Source organism: Salvia miltiorrhiza, chromosome 1 (assembly GCF_028751815.1).
Source record: "Salvia miltiorrhiza cultivar Shanhuang (shh) chromosome 1, IMPLAD_Smil_shh, whole genome shotgun sequence".
NCBI classification, from domain to species: Eukaryota; Viridiplantae; Streptophyta; class Magnoliopsida; order Lamiales; family Lamiaceae; genus Salvia; species Salvia miltiorrhiza.
The window spans coordinates 1,608,529-1,631,707 of NC_080387.1; the positions used below are offsets into that span (position 1 = coordinate 1,608,529).

The following is a 23,179-nucleotide window of genomic DNA, read 5'->3' on the forward strand; positions in this document are numbered from 1 at the left end:
TGCTCCCATATTAGATTGTACAGAAGCAGGGATCATGTTGTTGATCGTAGTGAAACCCGGCGGCGTAAGCCCAGTCAAGTCGACTCCCTTAGTCGATGTGTCGTCAGTAGGTTTGGCAGATGTGTTCCCTGCAGCGGCTTCGAAATCCTTGTTTAGATCCTTGCAGTGTTGATGAGTTGCCATTGTAAAGTACATGTTCACTGTATCGCAGTAAGATAAGAAATAATGAGTCAAGGTTGGAGAAGTATACCGGCGGAGGCGGGCTGCGCAGATGTCGCTGTGTTATATCGGCGATAGGTGGGCCCATAAGTATTCCAATAATAAAAGATAAGCCCCAGAAAAACCCACGAACTTCGGCCCATGGAACGATTCTCGATTAAATGTACGGAAATCCATAGATAGAAAGGAATTTATAGAAATCCTCTTTGCCGTTCTTTCTGAGATGAACATCCCCCTCTTCTAGGAAATAAACCCAGAAAAAAGGTGAAACAGAGTTCCCGTCGTTCATCATTAGGTAAAGGACATTTCCGCAACGGAAGGTCCTCTCCGGTAGAAAATGCTCTCGGAAAAGCACAAAGGTTAGCCAAAATAAACAATGAAACATCAGAAACACAGAAAGGGAGTTACCTCTCTGTATCGCACCGGGAATGCATCAAAATTAAGCAAGTAACATTAATGCACAACACGTGTAGAAAAGTTCAAAAATTCAAAAATAGCACAGTTCCCAAAGAAAAATTCAAAAATGGCACGGTTCCCAAAAAATATTTAAATAAATCGTCTCCTTCCCCTGCTATTTCCCCTTCATTCATGCAAGGTGACAGAGGCCACCAAGATCCCGAAAATCCCAGTGGATTGCCGATACAAACAACAAACATACATTTCATCCATTATAAACGCAAAATAAGCCATGTTTAAACATTTATGCACAAATATATCACTTGATTATTCCATCCCTTTCTACGTATAAACCTCAAATGCGGTAAAGTATAGCCATAAACGCAGGCTTGGTAACGAAACCCCCCTTCTTCCCTTTGATTTATGCCAGGATGAACAGATCTAAACCAAATATGGACAAGGACACTCAGACACTCTCTCAAATCTCACGCCTTAGCCCACTTTTCCTACAGACGGCGCCAGTTGGTGAAGTCTAACGTTCAAACCTATCTAAACTAGTCGGAAAAGGATGTCGGAATCACCTGTATCGCAGTGTGAGAGGGGATTTGCTTGAAAACTTGCAGATGAGATTTCTTAAGGTAAAATTGCATATCAAATATTGGTTTACAAAGCGTATTTATAGGATTACATTAGGGCGAAGGGTAAAATGGGCTTTTCTTGTCGTTCACGTACTCCACATGCGGCGTACGTGAACATTTCTCTCTCTACTAACAAACTCTCTAACTATTTTGCAGCTTTTTGTTGAACATGTGCTCTTTTCCAGCTCTCATTACTGGTTGTTTTCACTCCCTAGGTCTTATCCGTATGTCGCTTTTAGTGTTGCACTGTCCTCTCTAGTCTGCGCAGATATTTGACGGCGCCACTATCTCTTATGATATGGCTTTGCTTCTTTCGATCCGAGTGGGCTTGGGGTTTAAGCCAGCTTCTTTCTTAATCTGCGCCGATATTAATCATCGCCGTTGTGTTATTTCGGCGATCGTGTGGTGTATTCACGCTTCTTGGGCCGAGTGTGTCCCGGGGCTAAGTCGGCGCCGCTATCCTTGTTCGGGGTAGGATGGCTGATGGGATCCTCACTCCTCATCAGTATCTTTTGCCAAATCTTTATAATAAGGTGAAATATAATTTAAACTTCCTAAAAATCTTTGAAGTTGTGTTTTATCAATAATTTCATTAGGAAACTTATTAGCAAATTCAATACTTCTATTTATAGGAATTATATTTCCTTTTTCAATATTATGCCCTAAAAATCTTACATTAGTCTGAAATATAGACATTTTTTATTTGTAAACTACTAAACCATTTTTATTACAATATCTTTAAAAATTCTAAGATGTTGAAAATGAATTTCTATATCTTTAGAAAATACTAAAATATCATCAATATAAACAATTATAAATTCACTATAAGGAGTAAATATATCATTCATAATTTTCTGAAATTCAGATGGAGCATTTTTTAATCCAAATTGCATGACATTCCATTCATAATGTCCTATAGGAACATTAAAGGCAGTCTTATATCTATTAGATTTATTAATCTGTATTTGCCAATATCCTGATTTTAAATCAAAGTTTGAAAATATTATTGAATCATATAATCTATCTAATAAATCCTTTTTATTTGGAATTGGATGTCTTATCCATTTTAATACTTTATTAAGGGGTTTGTAATTTATTACCAACCTAGGTACACCTCTTTCTTGTTCACTATGTTTATTAACATAGAAAGCTGTACAAGACCAAGGCGATTGTGAAGGACTTATTAATCCTTTTTCTAATAAAGAACTTATTTCTTTTTTACATAATTCTAAATATTCAGAATTCATTTGACATGGCCTAGCCTTTGTAGGAATTTTATTTTCCTCAAAATTTTCTTCATATGGAAGAGAAACAATATGTTTCTTCCTATCCCAAAAGCATTAGGATGATCATTACATATTTCTATTGAGAATTGGTTTATAATTAACTTTATTTTATCCTGTAATTTAGGATTTTGTAACTTTTCCTCAATAGTTATCATATTTAATTCTTGTTTAAGAAAATACAATTGATTTTCTTTTGAGGCTATATTATCATAAATTTCATGTAATACTTTAGTAAAGGGTTCACTTACAAATTCTAGTACAATATTATTATTTTCAAAAGTTCCTATTATTCCTTCTTTATCAATCTTTTTAATTGGATATATTTTTGTTAAAAATGGAGTTCCAAGTATAACTTGATTAGTAATATCTTTTGCAAGTAAAAAACTTGTTTGAATACATTTTTTATTGATACAGACATTAGCTTTAGGTAATTTATAATTTTTTTGTAAGTTGTTACCCCCTGCATGAGACAACGTATGTGTTGTTTTATGAAAATATCTTGTAGGTATTAATCCTTCTTGTATTACATTTAAATCTGCTCCACTATCTACTAATGCTATAAATTCTTTTGAATAATAATTATCAATTAAAAGTGTAATTTTTATATGCCATTTCTGTGATATTACCATTTCTAAAGTAGTTAAAAAGTTTTCATCCATTTTAGTATAATCCTATTCTTTTTCTGTAGGAATTATAAATTCCTTCGAAGGATTTTCTATTCTAGAAATTCTATAATATAGATTTTTATTTTCATTTTTTAATTCTTGTATTTCTTTTTTTAAATTATTTATTTCTATTATAATATCATTTGTAGACTGTAGGATGATGATGATGATGATGATGATGATGATAATGATAATAATAATAATAATAATAAGTATTAGTGAAAGGTGGAGTGTATATTGGATCCTGCATTGATGAGGATTATTCCCCTCATCAGCTACTCCCCCCAGTGTACGAAAAGAAGTGGGTCTTTTTGTGAATTTTCGTAGACGAGAAGTTTTCATTCTGAAATATGGGAAAAGATGATCAGCGCAGGAGAAAATATCAAGAGGTCTGCGCAGTCGGGCTTTATGCTATTGCCTGCGCAGGAAATTGTGATACATGTTTCGTTCCATCGAATTAAGTGCCGTCTGACGCCTTTGACCACTTTATTACGTCATCCCACGTTTTTACTTTTGTGATGGTGAAATCTCGGCCTTCCATTTTTAACCGCCACCCCCCTAGTGCACAAAAATTGTAAAGGATATTTGGCTAAGCTTAGTTGCACAAATTTCTAGAGGAGTATTTGGTTAAGCTTAATTTCTAGGGGAGTATTTGGTTAAGCTTAGTGTAGAGTGATTATAAATTTTAATAACTTATAAATGTAATAGCCCGCTCTTTTATTTATAATTAAGACCAATAAATGCGATATTTATTGCATATTTTAGTTATATAAATTCAGTGATTGTTTATTGGATAATACAACTCAGAATCTTGTATTAAATGTCTTCGCATGAGGCGATCGCGATTGAATTATTGAAGCAATCAATAATTTATTTTCTAATTTAATAACTGACTTAGCAAAGTCAAGTTATTAATTTGTATACGATATAAATAGTATTTCTATTATTTACTTGAAGTCGTGATTAATTTCCGACTTATAAAACGAGTTATAAAATATGTAATTCGTAGAGAGTTATAACGAGGCGTCGTTATATGGGAACCCGAAATTAGTATTATAGATACAGAATGAGCAACTTTACAACTTACTATTCCCTGCATCCCTATTTCCTACCTACTACAAAAAAACAAACCAAAGAAACGGAAAGAAAGGGGACGTGTGCTATGTGTGTGCAGAATAGGTGCAACAGCAGCCTTCAAGCCACTCTCCCATCCCTTTAACCATGCCAAAGTACACATAGGTGTCAATCAGCCACCCTATGACAACCATCTCCTCAATCACCCACCACCTCCACCATCTTCGATTCTTTAAGGCTACTAGCCAACACTCCTTGCCTTCATTCTCTGTTCCTTCAGCCACCAAAGTGAGGAGAATTCATTAAGCTGCTGCTCTGCCAACTTTAAGAGTCCCCATCGTCTGCATTCAATATCAATAACAGCAGCCACCAACACCAAATATTTGCAGGTAAATACTAAGCTCAGCTTATTCAAATCCAGTGCATGCATCATACCATCGATCACATGTTTGAATAAAAATACAGAGTATACAGATGAGTATATGCATAAAGAGACAAATGCATTAAGAACTCTTATCAAACAGATGCAATCACATGCCTAGTATTGATCTCTCGCATTTAGTAATATAGGAGCCAACAGAGTTGAGTTATGAACTGCCAAAAACTAGAAGTTCTTCTTCACAGCAGAGTAGTACTGAACTTAGCATTTAGGAGGGGAGGGAGGCTTATTCAAGGTATTTTGTTGTACCTGATTTTCATTGAACGGGGACGGATGCCGGTTTGATGTCGACGCTAACCGCGAGGAAAAGAGAGGGAGGCTAGGGCTAACCGCGTCGGCAGGAGGTAGAGCTAGGGCTCAACGGAGAGGCGATTTCCGGCCAAGGAAAGCGCGGCGGCGCTGGAATGCTTAACAGCGGGGCCTCGCCGGAACCGGATGGGCGAAGCAGCAGATTGAGTTTGAGAAGAGGATTAGGGCTCCGTTTCGTTTCCAATTGACAATGTGTGTTTTCTGAAATTTGGGGATCGGGAGGAAAAGCACGAGAAGAGAGGTGGGACGAAGGGCGTGACGGCAGGGAAGATGAGGACGCCAAATGGCCGTCGCCAAGTTTATTTACTATTTTTATTTTGCATTTTTTTATATATTTTCATGAAAAAATGTAATACTTTTAAAATATTACATTTCTTCATATCAATAATTACTTTTTTTGACGAAAATACTTACTTGAGCAAATAACTAAAACTATAAGTTTTCGTGAGTAAAATTAACAATTATTGTTAACAAATGTTTCAAAATTATTATATTTGTTTATGATAATTGTTACTTTTATTTATTAGAACTTGTACTTTTAATTATTTGATTAAGCAATTATTATAATAAAAAAAGTATTGATTGATATAAAGAAAAATAATTATTACTATGAACAAAGGTAACGTTTTTGAAATATTACATTTCTTCACATTAATGTTTATTTTTATTCATAAGAACTTTTACTTTTTGTATTCAGGGTTTAGAAGTTAAATACTTATATTAACATAAGTGTACATTTGTGCGAACAAATGTATACCTTATGATAATTAAATGTAATATTTCTATTAGGATTCATGATTTAGTGTTCAGGATTTTAGGGTTTAGTGTTCAGGGTGGTTTTAGGATTTAGTGTTCAGGGTTTAGAGTTTAGAAAATATAATACTTTATATTGAATGAAGGTAAATACTTATATTAGCACAATTATACATTTGTGCTAACAAATGTAGACTTTATACTTATTAAAAGCAAATATTCCTATTAGGGTTTAGGATTTAGTGTTCAAGGTTTAGTGTTCAGGGTTTAGGGTTTAGATAATACTTCATATTGAATGAAGGTAAATACTTATATTAACATAAGTATACATTTGTGCTAACAAATGTATATTTTATACTTATTAAAAGTTAATATTCCTATTAGGGTTTAGAATTTAGTGTTCAAGGTTTAGTGTACAGGGTTTAGGGTTTAGATAATACTTTATATTGAACGAAAGTAAATACTTAAGTATACATTTGTGAGAAGAAATGTATATCTTATGCTAATTAAAAGTAAATATTCCTATTATGGTTCATGATTTAGTGTTCAAGGTTTTAGGGTTTAGAGTTCAGAATTTAGGGTTTAGTTTTCAAGGTTTAGGGTTTAGAAAATAAAATATTTTATATTAAATGAAGGTAAATACTTATATTATGTCACAGCCCGGCCTAAGCTAGTGAATAGTTAAGTCGGGAAAAAGTGTGACTGAAAACAAAGTAAGAAAATGAAAAAGAAAATAGATCTCATAAAAAATACTAACCTGCTTAAACAATAATTTACCAAAATATTTGGAAATCATAAAGGATCTTTTTCTAAAACTCAAAAGCAGACAACTCGCAATACATAACGACAAGTTGTCTAAGTATCGAGTGACATAATTCTGTAAGCTATTAGTTTGAAATCTTTGCAACACATCAATAAAGTAAAACGCACTAAGCGTTGCAGCGGAATAGCTTAAGTGGATTACATGTATGAAGACATGAAATCCTGAGCCTAATTTAGTACTTATATATCAAAAGCTTTGCTCTGCTGACATCCATCTGCATCACAGCTTAACCTGCACATTTAGAAAACATATGCAGGGCTGAGTACCTAAAAGGTACTCAATGGTCACATGCCGAAATAACTCGAAAGATTGCTCTTAGAGTTATAAATTGAACTTGCCATCTCAAGCATCACACAGGAGTTTTATTTAAATAACCTGTGCATGCAAAGCTGTAAAACTTCCCTGTAATTATCATAAACTTCGCATGCGTCTGCAGACATACTTCTTTGTACTCTACCATATCTGCAATGATAACTGTGTGCCGAGAAGGTGGCCACCTTCTACGGTCACTGACCGTCCGATACGCTAAACCGGCTCACGGTCCTAGACCGGCCGATACACTAAACCAGCTCACGGACCTAGACCGACCGATATGCTGAACCGGCTCACGGTCCTAGGCCGGCCGATATGCTAGATCGGCTCACGGTCCTTTGTGTACACTAATCCTGTCTAACATCTGGATAGAACAGGATCCGAATTCGATTAACTTCTGGTGCCAGATAGGTATCATACAAGCTCATAAAAGTTTTGGCAAGTCAATAACTTTGATATAACCTTACTCATGTAAACATCATTAAATAGTGTGCACTTCACATTTGAGTTTAGAAAGCCCACCTGATCGTGGTCTGACGACACAAGTAACTCTGAACTAATGCTTTACTTCTTTTCCCTTGTATTTGACCTTCAGTATAAATACTGACTAATAAATAATGAGAACATGATATGAAATTTATTTAGACAATACTTATGTTGGTTTTAAGGTGATGGTTCTATTGAAAATTATGGTATGAAGACTAGTTGATATTTGGCAAACTTACCAATAAATACCAACGTGAACTTAAACTGCGATAATTATAACTGCGGTGATAACATAACACTGCTCACACTTATTTAATAAGCGATTATTAACATAGAAATAACATAAATTCTCTTTTTTCTTTTCTTTAAAGAATTTGATTTCGAAATAATCTAGTGTCTAATTTATGCATAAGTACATAAGGTAATAGCATAAATTAGTTAAAATAATTCTATAAATCAAACAAATTATTAGCTAATAATCCTTTATTTAAGATTATTAAGCTCAAATTAAAATACTATTGAATCCAATTAAATAAATTAAGGACCCAACTTAACAAATTAATTCCATAATCTCATGTACTCCTAAGGCCCAACACAATTTATTATTACTAATCCCTTTGAGATTAATAGGCCCAAGTACCAGCTTAAACCCAATTACTAGTTTGAGCCCAATTAACCATTTTCAGATTTAAATAAATTAAAATTAATAACCTTCTTTAAAACATAAAACAAGTTGATCTCTCTCTGTTTTCTATTTCTTCCCCACGCAGACCTCTCTCCCTCTCTTCGCTCCCTCTCTCGGCCGCCTCTCTCTCCCCCCCTTCTCCGGCGAGCGTCGCCGGCTCGCGCCGCTTCCGGCGCGGCGAGGCTGACGCATCTTCTCCCCTTCCGCTTTCTTCCCTCTCCTTCCTACATTTAATTCCCAAATTCTAAAATCAATTCAACCTAGGGTTTTCAATCTTCCCCATCAATTTTACTCCTCTGGAGAATCCCGGAGAATAACGTCGCCGCCGCCCCAGCTCGTCGGATTTCCGCTCCTCCGTCGTTCTCCCTGCCTCAGGTAAGTCCCCTATCTCTCTTCTTCTCTCTATATCCTCCCTCTCAGTCTCTCTCACTCTGCCCCTCTCGATCTCTCTCTCTGCCCTGTTCGCGGCGGCCGCCGTGAGCCGTGGCTGCGTAGCAGCGCCGGCGCCGCCCTTACTCCTCTTTTCTTCCTCGTTTGCTCTGCCTCCCCCTTGTCTCTCTCCTCTTATCTCTATGTCTCTATCTCTCTGTTGCCAGCCACCGTGGGCCGCCGTAGCGCGGGCAGCACCGGCGGTCATCGCCATCAGCTGCGCCCCGCCGTGGTGGCTCGCGGCTGCCGCTGCTACCGTCCCTGTTCTTCTTTCCCTTTTATCCATCTAATTCTCAGATTTTTACTTAATAAGTCTCAAACTATTTTCCATTTCAGGAATCGATGATTCAAGGGATCTCCAGTTCGTCTACTGCTCAAGATCCAATTTTTATATGTTATAAACCTATTTTCCTTTATTGCTTATTGTAAAACTGAGATTTTGATGGTGAGGAAACAATACTGTATCGTTACTATGCTTATGTGTAGCTATGTCTTTTCTGCTGCTCTTGATTGTTCCTTTTATACACAAGGAATTGATTGAATTGTATACAAGAAAACTACCTGCTTTGCTTGATGCTGCTATAAACTGCTGGGGATTGTAAATGATCGTGGTTGAGTCGTAATTATTTGGTCAAGTAATTATAGTCGTAATTACTTTTCATCACAATAATAATTATTTTGAATAACGTAGAAATAGATAAAATAAAGAAAAAATAACCAAGTTATTATTCAATTAATCATTATAGTAAGAAAAAGTAACTATTGAAATGATGGAAAATAATGCTTCAAAAATATTATTATGTCATTAATTATTTTGGAATAGTGTAAAAATAAATAAAATACGAACAAAATAAAATAAAACATTGTAAAAAAATAATAAAAATAATCTAAAGCAGTATATATATATATATATATATATATATATATAGGCTAAAGTTCAATGAAGAATGCCTAAATGTAAGAAAGAAGAGAGAAGTAATCTAATCCGCTGATCTTATCTAATCTAACGGACATGATTTATTCACGCCATGTTCAACGGATTTTTTCGTTGAACATATGGGGGTCGAAACCCAGAACCCCCAAAAATATTGTATATGTTCACGAATGTTCAACGAAAAAATCTGTTGAACATGGCGTGAATAAATCATGTCCGTTAGATTAGATAAGATCAACGGATGAGATTACTTCTCTCTTCTTTCTTACATTTAGGCCTTTTTCATTGAACCTAACCCTATATATATATATATATATATATATACATACATATTTTTTTCGATTACCTTTGAGTGGTAAACAATCCTGGTTTGACTGTCATAGGAGGTTCTTAAACTCGCCGGAAAGTTAACGACCGTTTAATTCGGTCGTTAGTTAACGACCAATATTTCGGCCGTTGGTTTTTCTCAATCGTCGTCCACCGGCTGGACCTCAACCAAAACAACGACAGAATAAAATGGTTGCTAATATTAAAAAACGGTCGTTGAAATTTAACGACCGAAAATTTTCGGTTGTTGATTGCCGTAGGAACGAAGAAAACGACGACTCGAAAAAAGGGTCGTTAATTCGGTCGTTAAAAGTTTAACAACCGAAACGACCGAATTTTCGGTCGTTAGAAGCGCGTTTTCTGGTAGTGTCTTAGACTCACAAATAAATATTTTTTCATCACGATAAGCACAATAATGGTTAGAATGACTTAGTTTGTTGTTAGTTCTTGAAGTACTAGAAGGTGATATCCTCACAAACAGAAGGATGCACTAAGCATCAAGCTACCTTTTGACTTTCAATTGGTAGAAACAAAGCGATTGTTGGAATCTCGAGCGAAGGACCGAAGCAAATAGTATGTATGATAAAGTTTTCAACTAACTGTCAAAGTATGATCCACATCTGGTGGACACTAATGAAAAATGCATAAGGATTTTCCCTTGTATTATTTATATGAATTGGTCGCACCTTAATTCCAACAAATGTATATTTTATACTTATTAAAAGTAACTATTGTCTTAATAAAAAGTAATTATACATATGAATAAATGTAATATTTCAAAATTAGTATTATTTTCTCAAAAAATGTTATTTTTACTCACGAAAACTTGAAATTTTAATTATTTGATCAAGTAATTATAGTCGTAATTACTTTTCATCATAATAATAATTATTTTGAATAACGTAGAAATAGATAAAATAAAGAAAAAAAAATATCAAGTTATTATTCAAGTAATCATTGTTGTAAGAAAAAGTAACTATTGAAATGATGAAAAGTAATGCTTCAAAAATATTATTTTTCTTTATGTCAATAATTACTTTGGAATAGTGTAAAAATAAATAAAATACAAACAAAATAAAATAAAAAAACATTGTAAAAAAATAAAAAATAATAAAAATAAACTAAGGCAGTATATATATATATATAGGAATGGGATCATATAGATCCCAATTCTTATAATAGATCCCTAGATCCAAATCTTGACCACACATTTATGACATGTGGCGCATCAAGATGGTGACACGTGGCAAGGATTCCAAGGAAAAATCTGGAGGGGTAAAATTGGAATGTAATTTTCGGATTTAATAATGTCACGACCGGCCTTAATTAAGGATAATTAATCCGGGAAAACCATGACTGGGGAAGGGAAATTAAGAAGCGGGTTTAGAAAGGGGTGTATAAAAGAATACTCAAAGAGCTTGAATACGCGTGAAATATTCCTTAAAAAGGAAAAAAGGCATAGTTCGCATAAAAAGGGTACTCAAAGAACTTGTATACGCGTTATTTTTCTTAAAAGGAAAAAAAGGCATTTTTAGGGGCTTGGCTAAAACATTATCAGAGTTTGCAACGGAAGGTGTAACTGAAATAATCAGTGTTTACAGCGGAATGCATAACTAAGATACATGTATGAAGACATGTATCCTTTCTGAGCCTACTTTAAGTTCGACAAAAACTCCACTCAGCAACAACACTTCATCGCCCATCACAGCTCAACCTGCACAAACATAAACATACGTAGGGCTAAGTACAAGAGTACTTAGTGGGCAGTTGCCAAGCATATAACATAACATCAACAACAAAACACAACATCGCATAAGAGGCATAAGTTTCTTTCAAATCCTTTGCTCATTAAACATTTCCAAATTCATAACTAGTATAAGCGCATTCTTCATCATTAACAATCATCAACACGCATCGTGTCGTGGAGAAGGCCTTCCCCAACGAACACGGGCATCGCACCGTGAAGGGGAGCCTCCCTCAGCGGTCACGGCATCGTACTATTGAGGGAGGCCTCCCCCAATAGACGCTGTAACACTGGCATACTGGCATACTGGCATCGCGCCGCGAGAGAGGCCTCTCTCAGCGGACACGGGCATCGCGCCGTGAGGAAGGCCCTCCTCAACGGACACGGCATCGTACTGTTGAGGGAGGCCTCCCCCAACAGACGCAAGCATCAAACATAAGCATAAACTTATCAGCGTAAAGCATTCAAGCGTAAATAAGTGTAATCAAGCGTAAATTACATAGGGCGTAAATAGTATAAACAGCATAGCGTAAATCATTTAACGTGCAGCATAATAAAGCTTAACTCATTTAAGCGTAATAAAGCATACCATACTTGAAGATCCAATTTGCATTTTAAAGCATAACACATGCATAGCATTTTATTTACGCGTAAGAAATTGCCCACCTGATAGCAAAGTTTTGCTAAGGTACTCTAACTCCTTGTGTAGTTCTTACTCTCGCGCTTGACCTTAATCACGAGAATATAAAATAAGACATTACCTCGAGGAAAATTCTTAATTAATGAGAAATCGTAATTAACTATGCATGAATCTGGTATGCATGAACTAATCTTCTGAGCGATAATCGGGAATTCTACTATTAATCCTTGTTAATAGATTTAGCTAATTCTCGTCTAGCGCGGTCGAATAAAACTGTGATTCTTCCTTCCTCATCGGAATATTCTAGTCGTGAAATAAACCTCGCATTTGTACTTGATTGAAAAAGGACTAACTCGGCTTTAAACGAGGTGTGACCTTGTAGAAATTATCGGGCTTTTCGATAGAAACATCATTACTAGCGTAACCTCAAATAATTAATAGGCTCAAAAGAGAGTAGCCAATTAATTAAATAAACCAGTGGCTTAAATGAAATAAACAATAATGGCTTGCTTTAAAGTCGGAAGTCCAAAAACATTAATTAATAAACTGGGCGGCTCATTACTGATAAATAATTGGGCTCCATCAAAAATTGATACTGCTAGGCTTAGCTCAAAGGAGTAACTTCAGCTCAAGCTTTAAAAGAATTAAAGCCCAACTTAAAAAGTCTTCGACCCAAAACAATTAAAATAGGGGTCCAAATAATAATTAATGTGGACTGAAAAGAATTAATCTTAGCCCAAAAAGGCAATTTAATCGGCCCAAATGATGAATTAAACTGGCCCAACGAAATATAAATAAGACTAGAATAATAGCCCATCATAAAATATGCATCAGCCCAACTCCTTAATTAAATCGAGCCCAATAAAAATAATATAACAAAGGCCCAAAGAAAATAACTAGGAGGTCCAATCGGAATAAAATAACAAAGCCCAATGAATTAATTAAATTAGGCACAATTACAATAAATAATAAAGCCAAAAAAATCAGTTGGCCCAATTCAAATAAATAATAAAGCCCAAAAATCAGATGGCCCAATTTAAATAAATAATAAAGCCCAAAAATCAGTTGGCCCAATTTATTTAAAATAAACAAGCTCACAATTTAGCCCAATTAATTAAAATAGGGGTAAGCCCAACATAGCCCAATCCCTCTCTCTTCTCAAGCTCTCGGCTCTCTTTCTCTCTCAACTCTCAAACGTTTTTCTCTCTCTTTTCTCTCTCTCAAGAACCGACGCTCCCTCTCTTCCTCAAGGCCGGCCGATCGGCCTCTTCTCCTCTCACCGAGATTCCGTTCGGCCACCGCCTGCTCCGACCGGCGTCGTCTTCTTTCTTCCTCAAAATCCAATCTCGCCTTTCTCTCTCTGGAAGAGCCGCTCGTCCCCTTCTCCTCAAACCAGTCGAGCCCTAACTCAAGAAGTCCTCGCCGCTGTCGCTGCTACTCCTTCGCCCGAAATCCGGCGATTCAGCTGGCGCTCTCTCATCCTGTCATCTCAATTCATCGATTCCCCAACATCGAGCCCTGATTCTCAAGAAATTATCGCTGCTGCTACCCTTTCGAAATTGGGCAACCGGTCGCCGTCTGGGAGCGGCGTTGCTCCGGCCTGGAGCCCGTCGGCCTCCTCTCCTTCATGGTTCCAGTCGGCCTCAGTGATTCTCCAGCTCCAACGCCCTGAATTTCTGGCGAGTCGCCGCTGCAGAGCAGCCGCTGCTCGGCTCGGTACCGGTCAAGGCAGTCAGCCTTCCCTTCTCGCCGCGACGTCAACAGAGGCCCCGTCGTCACCACCAGTGGAGGCCGGCGAGTCCGCGAGTCAGTGTTGCCGTTTATACTCCGTTGCAGTTGTCGAGTTCGAGCCACGCCGTTGCTGTTGTTCCCGTTTTACGACAAGGTAGCAGGAGCTTGTCGCCGTTATCTCCGTCGTTGCAGCTGGACTGAACAAGGAAGTCGGCCTCTCTTTTCTTCCATAAGCTAAGTCTTTGTTCTATCTTCCTCTTCTTCTTAATTGCTAAGTTAGTAATACTCTACTGTGAATAGGAAATTCTAGTCTGGCAGTACATAACTCAACTCTCTTAGTTTCTATATTGTCGATTATGCAAGGGATTAATGGCGTGTGGCTTTGAAGTTAAAGGGGTCTGTTCTGTGTTCCTATTTTGATAAAGTTAGAGATTAACTAGGAACTGTGGTTTGCTAATCTTATAAGAATTCTCATCGTCTGACTCATGTGAAGAAATGTAATTACATATGAACTGATTTCTGTGCTTGTGACTTTGCTAAGTCCATAACCTATACTCATTTATACATTCAATATTTCTACTTAATCATGCTTGGTGGATGAATTGCAAATGGAATTCGAATGAAGGGAGCTTAGTATATACCTGTAATTGCTTGTTGTTGGTGGCTGTTTGTTGCTATTGAATTTAATGAGGAGATAGCTGAAATTTTCAGATGCTTATTGACATATGCAGAGGAATCAAGAATGGACTGGTGGAAAAACTTAAACCAAACCTTACCTGTTCGAAGTTTGGCAGCAGTAATTGAATTCTCCTCCCTTTGGTGGTTGAAGGAACTAGTAGTCTTAAAGAATTGAAGATGGTGGGGAGCAAAGAGTGGTGGGAAGTTTGGTGGAGTGGATGGTGCTGTCGTAGGGTGGCTTAAAAAAAACTCTCTAGGTGGTAAAATTGCTGTAAAGCTATTCTGCACACACCTAGTACACGTTTGGTTTGCCTTCTTGATGAAGTAGGTATGAAATAGGGATGTAGGGAATAATAAGTTGTAAAGTTGTGATGTAATTATTATAAAATCCTCATTCTGTATTTGTAATACTAATTTCGGGTTCCCATATAACGAAGCTTCGTTATAACTCTCTACGAATTACATATTATATAACTCGTTTTATAAGTCGAAAATTAATCACGACTTCAAGTAAATAATAGAAATAATATTTCTATTGCACTTAATAAATAACATGACTTTGCTAAGTCAGTTATAATCTGAAATAATAATTATTGATTGCTCAATAATCCTCATCGCGTTTTTCTCATACGTTATAAAAGTATAAGGCTAAAATAATAACTTCGTTTCTGATAAAAAAAATCAGGACCATAAACTGGATTCATATATATAACTGGCAGCTGGGTTTCATTTACTGAAAGATGCGATATTAACTATCGCGATACCATATTAAATAAAAATAAAAATGCGGGTCATTACATACTACCCCTCTTAACAAAAATTTCGTCCCGAAATTTGCATATCTCTGCTAAAATAGTTCTGGGTATTTTTCCTTCATCTTGTCTTCAAATTTCCACGTAGCTTCTCTTATTTGCGGTGTCTCCATAAGATTTTCACTGATGTGATTTAGGCTGATTTCGCAAGTGTCCACGTATTGCTGGCAAGAGGGTGCGGGTGTTCCCAATTGCTGAACCTCGTTGTCTGTTGGGGCATTGCGTGGAGTAGTGACCTTTTTGGCCACAATTGTAACAATCTTTAGTTCCAGCCCGACAGATACCCCTATGCATCTTACCGCAATTTGGGCAAGGTGAAATTCCTTTCTGACTTTGGCTACCCCCAATTGACTCGAGATTAGTCTGTGCCTCGTGCCTTTGTTGAACATACTGTTCAGCCCGTTTATTTTCTTGCGACATTGTCTTATTAGTCTGATTGATATTGTCTTCATTGTTGTCCCACTTGCGTTTCCCTTTGAGCGTATGTGAGGCTGCTGGTGGGTCGTTTGGCGTCGAGATCAATGATGAGGCTGACTTGTCCGACGGCATTGCAGCTTCAACGTCAAGTGCCCTGTTCAGAGACTCCGTGTATGAGAGTCCTCCGTGGCTTGCTAGAGCCATCTTAATTTCGTACCGCAGTCCGGCACAAAATTTCTCTGCCATCTTCCCCTCTGTGTCCACTTGTTGTGGAGCAAACCTTGACAGGTTGCAGAATTCCTTGTCGTATTCAACCACAGATTTCTTTCCTTGCTTCAACTCGTAGAACTCAGCTTCTTTCTTCTTTCTATAACTTTTCGGAATATATTTATCATATAATCCTGTCTTAAAATCTTCCCAAGTATAACTTGCCCATTGTTCAGGTGTCAGAATTTTTCGACGTGCTTCCCACCAGAAGTCAGCTGATCCTGTTAGCTGGAATGAGACACAAGATAGGCGCTCCTCATCAGTACAACGTAGAAAGTTGAAAATGCGTTCCATTGCACGCACCCAAATCTCAGCTTCAGCCGGTTCACTCGTTCCGTCAAACGTAGGTGGGTTTTGCCTTAAAAAGAGTTCTTCGACTCTCCTAGTCGGGGGCGGAGGGGATGGGTTATGTCCTCGAGTATCTTGTGGTTCTTCGGGTACAGCGTTACGATTTCTGCGATTGTTATTGTTTCTCGCAGGGCGTCCTCTCTTAGGCGGCATTCTGATAGCAAAGTTTGTGCCAATTAGTACACTCTAGCATAATCTAATACAAGCCTCAAAAGAATTCTTGTACAGGTTAACTTATTCTAACTTGTAAACAAGTCATAACTCCAATGACAACATTGATGTAGTAAGCTTTAAGGGTCCTTAGCATCTCAAATCTATGAGTCATAACAATCCTTAAGCATATAATATCTCATCATCTAAATTGGATACTTAGGCATAAGTCATGGAGATTTATAGCGGCTATAAAATCATGAGCTTAAGAATTATTCTATACGTATCACTTATCTTGCTTCCTTCACTATAGCCACCAAAAGATACAATCTAATTTTTTTCTATGTTTGCTTCTATGTTCTGTCGTAGTGTGATCTCATATCTTAATAGCTCTATGTTCATAGGGATTCATTCCATAGGCATACTTAATCGCGCTTGCGTAAATCATTTCATTCAATAACAACATAACATAGTTATTAACAGTTACTCACTTTGCTATTACGATAATTTTCACTTTTTGTAAACATTAACTCAAAACTTGGAAGAGCATACCATTCTGCTTCGTTGAGTGTGATACGATGAAGTGCTGAGCTTTGTCGATTGAACTCTAGACACTTTAGTGATCCATTCTAAGTTTGGCTTAAATAAACTCTTAGGCTCAGAGCAAACGAACTGCTCTGATACCACTCTGTCACGACCGGCCTTAATTAAGGATAATTAATCCGGGAAAACCATGACTGGGGAAGGGAAATTAAGAAGCGGGTTTAGAAAGGGGTGTATAAAAGAATACTCAAAGAGCTTGAATACGCGTGAAATATTCCTTAAAAAGGAAAAAAGGCATAGTTCGCATAAAAAGGGTACTCAAAGAACTTGTATACGCGTTATTTTTCTTAAAAGGAAAAAAAGGCATTTTTAGGGGCTTGGCTAAAACATTATCAGAGTTTGCAACGGAAGGTGTAACTGAAATAATCAGTGTTTACAGCGGAATGCATAACTAAGATACATGTATGAAGACATGTATCCTTTCTGAGCCTACTTTAAGTTCGACAAAAACTCCACTCAGCAACAACACTTCATCGCCCATCACAGCTCAACCTGCACAAACATAAACATACGTAGGGCTAAGTACAAGAGTACTTAGTGGGCAGTTGCCAAGCATATAACATAACATCAACAACAAAACACAACATCGCATAAGAGGCATAAGTTTCTTTCAAATCCTTTGCTCATTAAACATTTCCAAATTCATAACTAGTATAAGCGCATTCTTCATCATTAACAATCATCAACACGCATCGTGTCGTGGAGAAGGCCTTCCCCAACGAACACGGGCATCGCACCGTGAAGGGGAGCCTCCCTCAGCGGTCACGGCATCGTACTATTGAGGGAGGCCTCCCCCAATAGACGCTGTAACACTGGCATACTGGCATACTGGCATCGCGCCGCGAGAGAGGCCTCTCTCAGCGGACACGGGCATCGCGCCGTGAGGAAGGCCCTCCTCAACGGACACGGCATCGTACTGTTGAGGGAGGCCTCCCCCAACAGACGCAAGCATCAAACATAAGCATAAACTTATCAGCGTAAAGCATTCAAGCGTAAATAAGTGTAATCAAGCGTAAATTACATAGGGCGTAAATAGTATAAACAGCATAGCGTAAATCATTTAACGTGCAGCATAATAAAGCTTAACTCATTTAAGCGTAATAAAGCATACCATACTTGAAGATCCAATTTGCATTTTAAAGCATAACACATGCATAGCATTTTATTTACGCGTAAGAAATTGCCCACCTGATAGCAAAGTTTTGCTAAGGTACTCTAACTCCTTGTGTAGTTCTTACTCTCGCGCTTGACCTTAATCACGAGAATATAAAATAAGACATTACCTCGAGGAAAATTCTTAATTAATGAGAAATCGTAATTAACTATGCATGAATCTGGTATGCATGAACTAATCTTCTGAGCGATAATCGGGAATTCTACTATTAATCCTTGTTAATAGATTTAGCTAATTCTCGTCTAGCGCGGTCGAATAAAACTGTGATTCTTCCTTCCTCATCGGAATATTCTAGTCGTGAAATAAACCTCGCATTTGTACTTGATTGAAAAAGGACTAACTCGGCTTTAAACGAGGTGTGACCTTGTAGAAATTATCGGGCTTTTCGATAGAAACATCATTACTAGCGTAACCTCAAATAATTAATAGGCTCAAAAGAGAGTAGCCAATTAATTAAATAAACCAGTGGCTTAAATGAAATAAACAATAATGGCTTGCTTTAAAGTCGGAAGTCCAAAAACATTAATTAATAAACTGGGCGGCTCATTACTGATAAATAATTGGGCTCCATCAAAAATTGATACTGCTAGGCTTAGCTCAAAGGAGTAACTTCAGCTCAAGCTTTAAAAGAATTAAAGCCCAACTTAAAAAGTCTTCGACCCAAAACAATTAAAATAGGGGTCCAAATAATAATTAATGTGGACTGAAAAGAATTAATCTTAGCCCAAAAAGGCAATTTAATCGGCCCAAATGATGAATTAAACTGGCCCAACGAAATATAAATAAGACTAGAATAATAGCCCATCATAAAATATGCATCAGCCCAACTCCTTAATTAAATCGAGCCCAATAAAAATAATATAACAAAGGCCCAAAGAAAATAACTAGGAGGTCCAATCGGAATAAAATAACAAAGCCCAATGAATTAATTAAATTAGGCACAATTACAATAAATAATAAAGCCAAAAAAATCAGTTGGCCCAATTCAAATAAATAATAAAGCCCAAAAATCAGATGGCCCAATTTAAATAAATAATAAAGCCCAAAAATCAGTTGGCCCAATTTATTTAAAATAAACAAGCTCACAATTTAGCCCAATTAATTAAAATAGGGGTAAGCCCAACATAGCCCAATCCCTCTCTCTTCTCAAGCTCTCGGCTCTCTTTCTCTCTCAACTCTCAAACGTTTTTCTCTCTCTTTTCTCTCTCTCAAGAACCGACGCTCCCTCTCTTCCTCAAGGCCGGCCGATCGGCCTCTTCTCCTCTCACCGAGATTCCGTTCGGCCACCGCCTGCTCCGACCGGCGTCGTCTTCTTTCTTCCTCAAAATCCAATCTCGCCTTTCTCTCTCTGGAAGAGCCGCTCGTCCCCTTCTCCTCAAACCAGTCGAGCCCTAACTCAAGAAGTCCTCGCCGCTGTCGCTGCTACTCCTTCGCCCGAAATCCGGCGATTCAGCTGGCGCTCTCTCATCCTGTCATCTCAATTCATCGATTCCCCAACATCGAGCCCTGATTCTCAAGAAATTATCGCTGCTGCTACCCTTTCGAAATTGGGCAACCGGTCGCCGTCTGGGAGCGGCGTTGCTCCGGCCTGGAGCCCGTCGGCCTCCTCTCCTTCATGGTTCCAGTCGGCCTCAGTGATTCTCCAGCTCCAACGCCCTGAATTTCTGGCGAGTCGCCGCTGCAGAGCAGCCGCTGCTCGGCTCGGTACCGGTCAAGGCAGTCAGCCTTCCCTTCTCGCCGCGACGTCAACAGAGGCCCCGTCGTCACCACCAGTGGAGGCCGGCGAGTCCGCGAGTCAGTGTTGCCGTTTATACTCCGTTGCAGTTGTCGAGTTCGAGCCACGCCGTTGCTGTTGTTCCCGTTTTACGACAAGGTAGCAGGAGCTTGTCGCCGTTATCTCCGTCGTTGCAGCTGGACTGAACAAGGAAGTCGGCCTCTCTTTTCTTCCATAAGCTAAGTCTTTGTTCTATCTTCCTCTTCTTCTTAATTGCTAAGTTAGTAATACTCTACTGTGAATAGGAAATTCTAGTCTGGCAGTACATAACTCAACTCTCTTAGTTTCTATATTGTCGATTATGCAAGGGATTAATGGCGTGTGGCTTTGAAGTTAAAGGGGTCTGTTCTGTGTTCCTATTTTGATAAAGTTAGAGATTAACTAGGAACTGTGGTTTGCTAATCTTATAAGAATTCTCATCGTCTGACTCATGTGAAGAAATGTAATTACATATGAACTGATTTCTGTGCTTGTGACTTTGCTAAGTCCATAACCTATACTCATTTATACATTCAATATTTCTACTTAATCATGCTTGGTGGATGAATTGCAAATGGAATTCGAATGAAGGGAGCTTAGTATATACCTGTAATTGCTTGTTGTTGGTGGCTGTTTGTTGCTATTGAATTTAATGAGGAGATAGCTGAAATTTTCAGATGCTTATTGACATATGCAGAGGAATCAAGAATGGACTGGTGGAAAAACTTAAACCAAACCTTACCTGTTCGAAGTTTGGCAGCAGTAATTGAATTCTCCTCCCTTTGGTGGTTGAAGGAACTAGTAGTCTTAAAGAATTGAAGATGGTGGGGAGCAAAGAGTGGTGGGAAGTTTGGTGGAGTGGATGGTGCTGTCGTAGGGTGGCTTAAAAAAAACTCTCTAGGTGGTAAAATTGCTGTAAAGCTATTCTGCACACACCTAGTACACGTTTGGTTTGCCTTCTTGATGAAGTAGGTATGAAATAGGGATGTAGGGAATAATAAGTTGTAAAGTTGTGATGTAATTATTATAAAATCCTCATTCTGTATTTGTAATACTAATTTCGGGTTCCCATATAACGAAGCTTCGTTATAACTCTCTACGAATTACATATTATATAACTCGTTTTATAAGTCGAAAATTAATCACGACTTCAAGTAAATAATAGAAATAATATTTCTATTGCACTTAATAAATAACATGACTTTGCTAAGTCAGTTATAATCTGAAATAATAATTATTGATTGCTCAATAATCCTCATCGCGTTTTTCTCATACGTTATAAAAGTATAAGGCTAAAATAATAACTTCGTTTCTGATAAAAAAAATCAGGACCATAAACTGGATTCATATATATAACTGGCAGCTGGGTTTCATTTACTGAAAGATGCGATATTAACTATCGCGATACCATATTAAATAAAAATAAAAATGCGGGTCATTACAAATAATTAAAAAAAAATATATATTTTTTTTAGATTTTCTCAAAATAGATATATTTTAGATGCATATAGTTTCACACAAAGATGCATAAAGTTTTCACATGAAATGCATAACTTTGAACAGAAAAATGCATTTAATTTTTCCAATTTTGGTATTTTCACCACCCCACCCCATACCACCCCCCAATCCAGCCCACACCACTCCCCAACCCTCCCCATTACCACCCCCCAAAAATAGGCATGTTTCACATGCATTTAAAATCAAACAAAAATGCATAAAGTTTTCACATAAAAATGCATTAAATTATACAAAAAATGCATTTCATTTTAATAAATCTGGTAGTTTCGCCACCCCACCCCTGCCCCTGCGCCCCCCCCCCCCCCCCCCACCCCCCCAATTTTTTTTTTTTTTCAAAAACTGATTTTCTGATTGCTGGCTCACCCCCCCCCCCACCCACCCACCCACCCCCCCCAAATTTTTTTTTATTTTTTTATTTTTTTCAAAACTGATTTTCAAAAAAAAAAAATTGGGGGGTGGGGGGTCAGTGGTCAGAAAATCAGTTTTTGAGAAAATAAAAAAAAAATTGTGGGGGGGTGGGTGGGTGGGTGGGGGGTAGGGGTGGGTCAGTGGTCAGAAAATCAGTTTTTAAAAAAATTTTAAAAAAAAAATTTTTTTTTTGGGGGGAGGGGTGGGTGGGGGGTAGGGGGTGGGTGGGGTGGGGTTCTGGGGTGGGGTGGGGTTCAGGGGTGTGGGGGGTGGGGTTGGGGTGGGGTGAAATCTTATGCATTTTTATATGAAACTTTATGCATTTTTATATGAAAGTTCATGCATTCTCGTATGAAACTTTATGCATCTAAAATATACCTATTTTGAGAAAATCTATTTTTTTTTTTTTTAATTTCAAAAATTACATTCCAATTTTACCCCTCTCCAGATTTTGCCTTGAAATGCCTTGCCACGTGTCACCATCTTGATGCGCCACATGTCATAAATGTGTGGTCTAGATTTGGATCTACGGATCTATTATAAGCATAGGGATCCACCGGAACCCAACCATATATATATATATATATATATATATATATATATATATATATTAAAAAAAACGTAAGCATACAATGAATTTTGAAACCCTTTCCCTTTGGGATAAAGCAAACAAGGTTGTCATAATATTGCACCACACTACACTTTTGAATTTTTTACCAAAATCAATAATATAAATGTTTGATACGGGTCAGGTTGGATCCGATTCATCTGACCGTCAAATAAAATTGAATAGATATATATTAGTACAAAATCTTTATCTTTATATATATAAAATGCAAAATAAATGTAATTTAATTCAATTGCAAGGATATAATTGGAATTTGTGGAAAAAAATTATAACCACCACTAAACCACCTATTAGTTGTTTTTTGAAATTTTCGAAATCCATTTTGTTTTCAGTTTCTTTTTCGTTGCTACATTTTGAAGTGCATCCATATTTTGCTGGAATTGAAAAGTGATAGTATTATTATTGTGATAATTTATAAAATGTGTGATATTAATATATTATTGTTATTATTATCCTTAAAAAAATTAATATTGTAAATAATATTATTTATTATTTATTGTACATTACTTATTCATATATATATATATATATAT

The 23,179-nt window shown here is 37.2% G+C and overlaps 1 protein-coding gene and 1 long non-coding RNA gene across 10 annotated transcripts; one reads left to right on the forward strand and one right to left on the reverse strand.

Annotated features, from left to right (window-relative positions):
• Positions 1–7,991: 7,991 nt before the first annotated feature.
• Positions 7,992–9,071, forward strand: LOC131007225 (uncharacterized). Its single transcript, XR_009095979.1, has 2 exons — positions 7,992–8,460; positions 8,851–9,071. It is a non-coding gene; the product is annotated as an uncharacterized LOC131007225 (long non-coding RNA).
• Positions 9,072–11,111: 2,040 nt separating this feature from the next.
• LOC131007226 (uncharacterized) lies at positions 11,112–21,454 on the reverse strand. Of its 9 annotated transcripts, XR_009095983.1 has the most exons (6): positions 20,700–21,417; positions 18,354–18,416; positions 14,667–17,657; positions 14,532–14,588; positions 12,186–12,248; positions 11,116–11,489 (listed from the first exon to the last, which is right to left on the reverse strand). XR_009095983.1 is itself a non-coding variant. In XM_057934379.1 (4 exons), the coding sequence occupies exon 4, from the start codon at positions 16,563–16,565 to the stop codon at positions 15,501–15,503; it is 1,065 nt and encodes a 354-aa protein (XP_057790362.1). In that variant the 5' UTR covers positions 16,566–17,657; positions 18,354–18,416; positions 20,700–20,756; positions 20,835–21,447; the 3' UTR covers positions 14,336–15,500. The 9 variants fall into 9 exon arrangements, 4 of the variants coding, with proteins under 4 accessions (XP_057790362.1, XP_057790364.1, XP_057790360.1 ...); XR_009095984.1 differs by lacking the exon at positions 12,186–12,248 and having other exon boundaries at positions 11,112–11,489; XR_009095980.1 differs by having other exon boundaries at positions 11,129–11,489; positions 14,532–17,657.
• Positions 21,455–23,179: the final 1,725 nt, after the last annotated feature.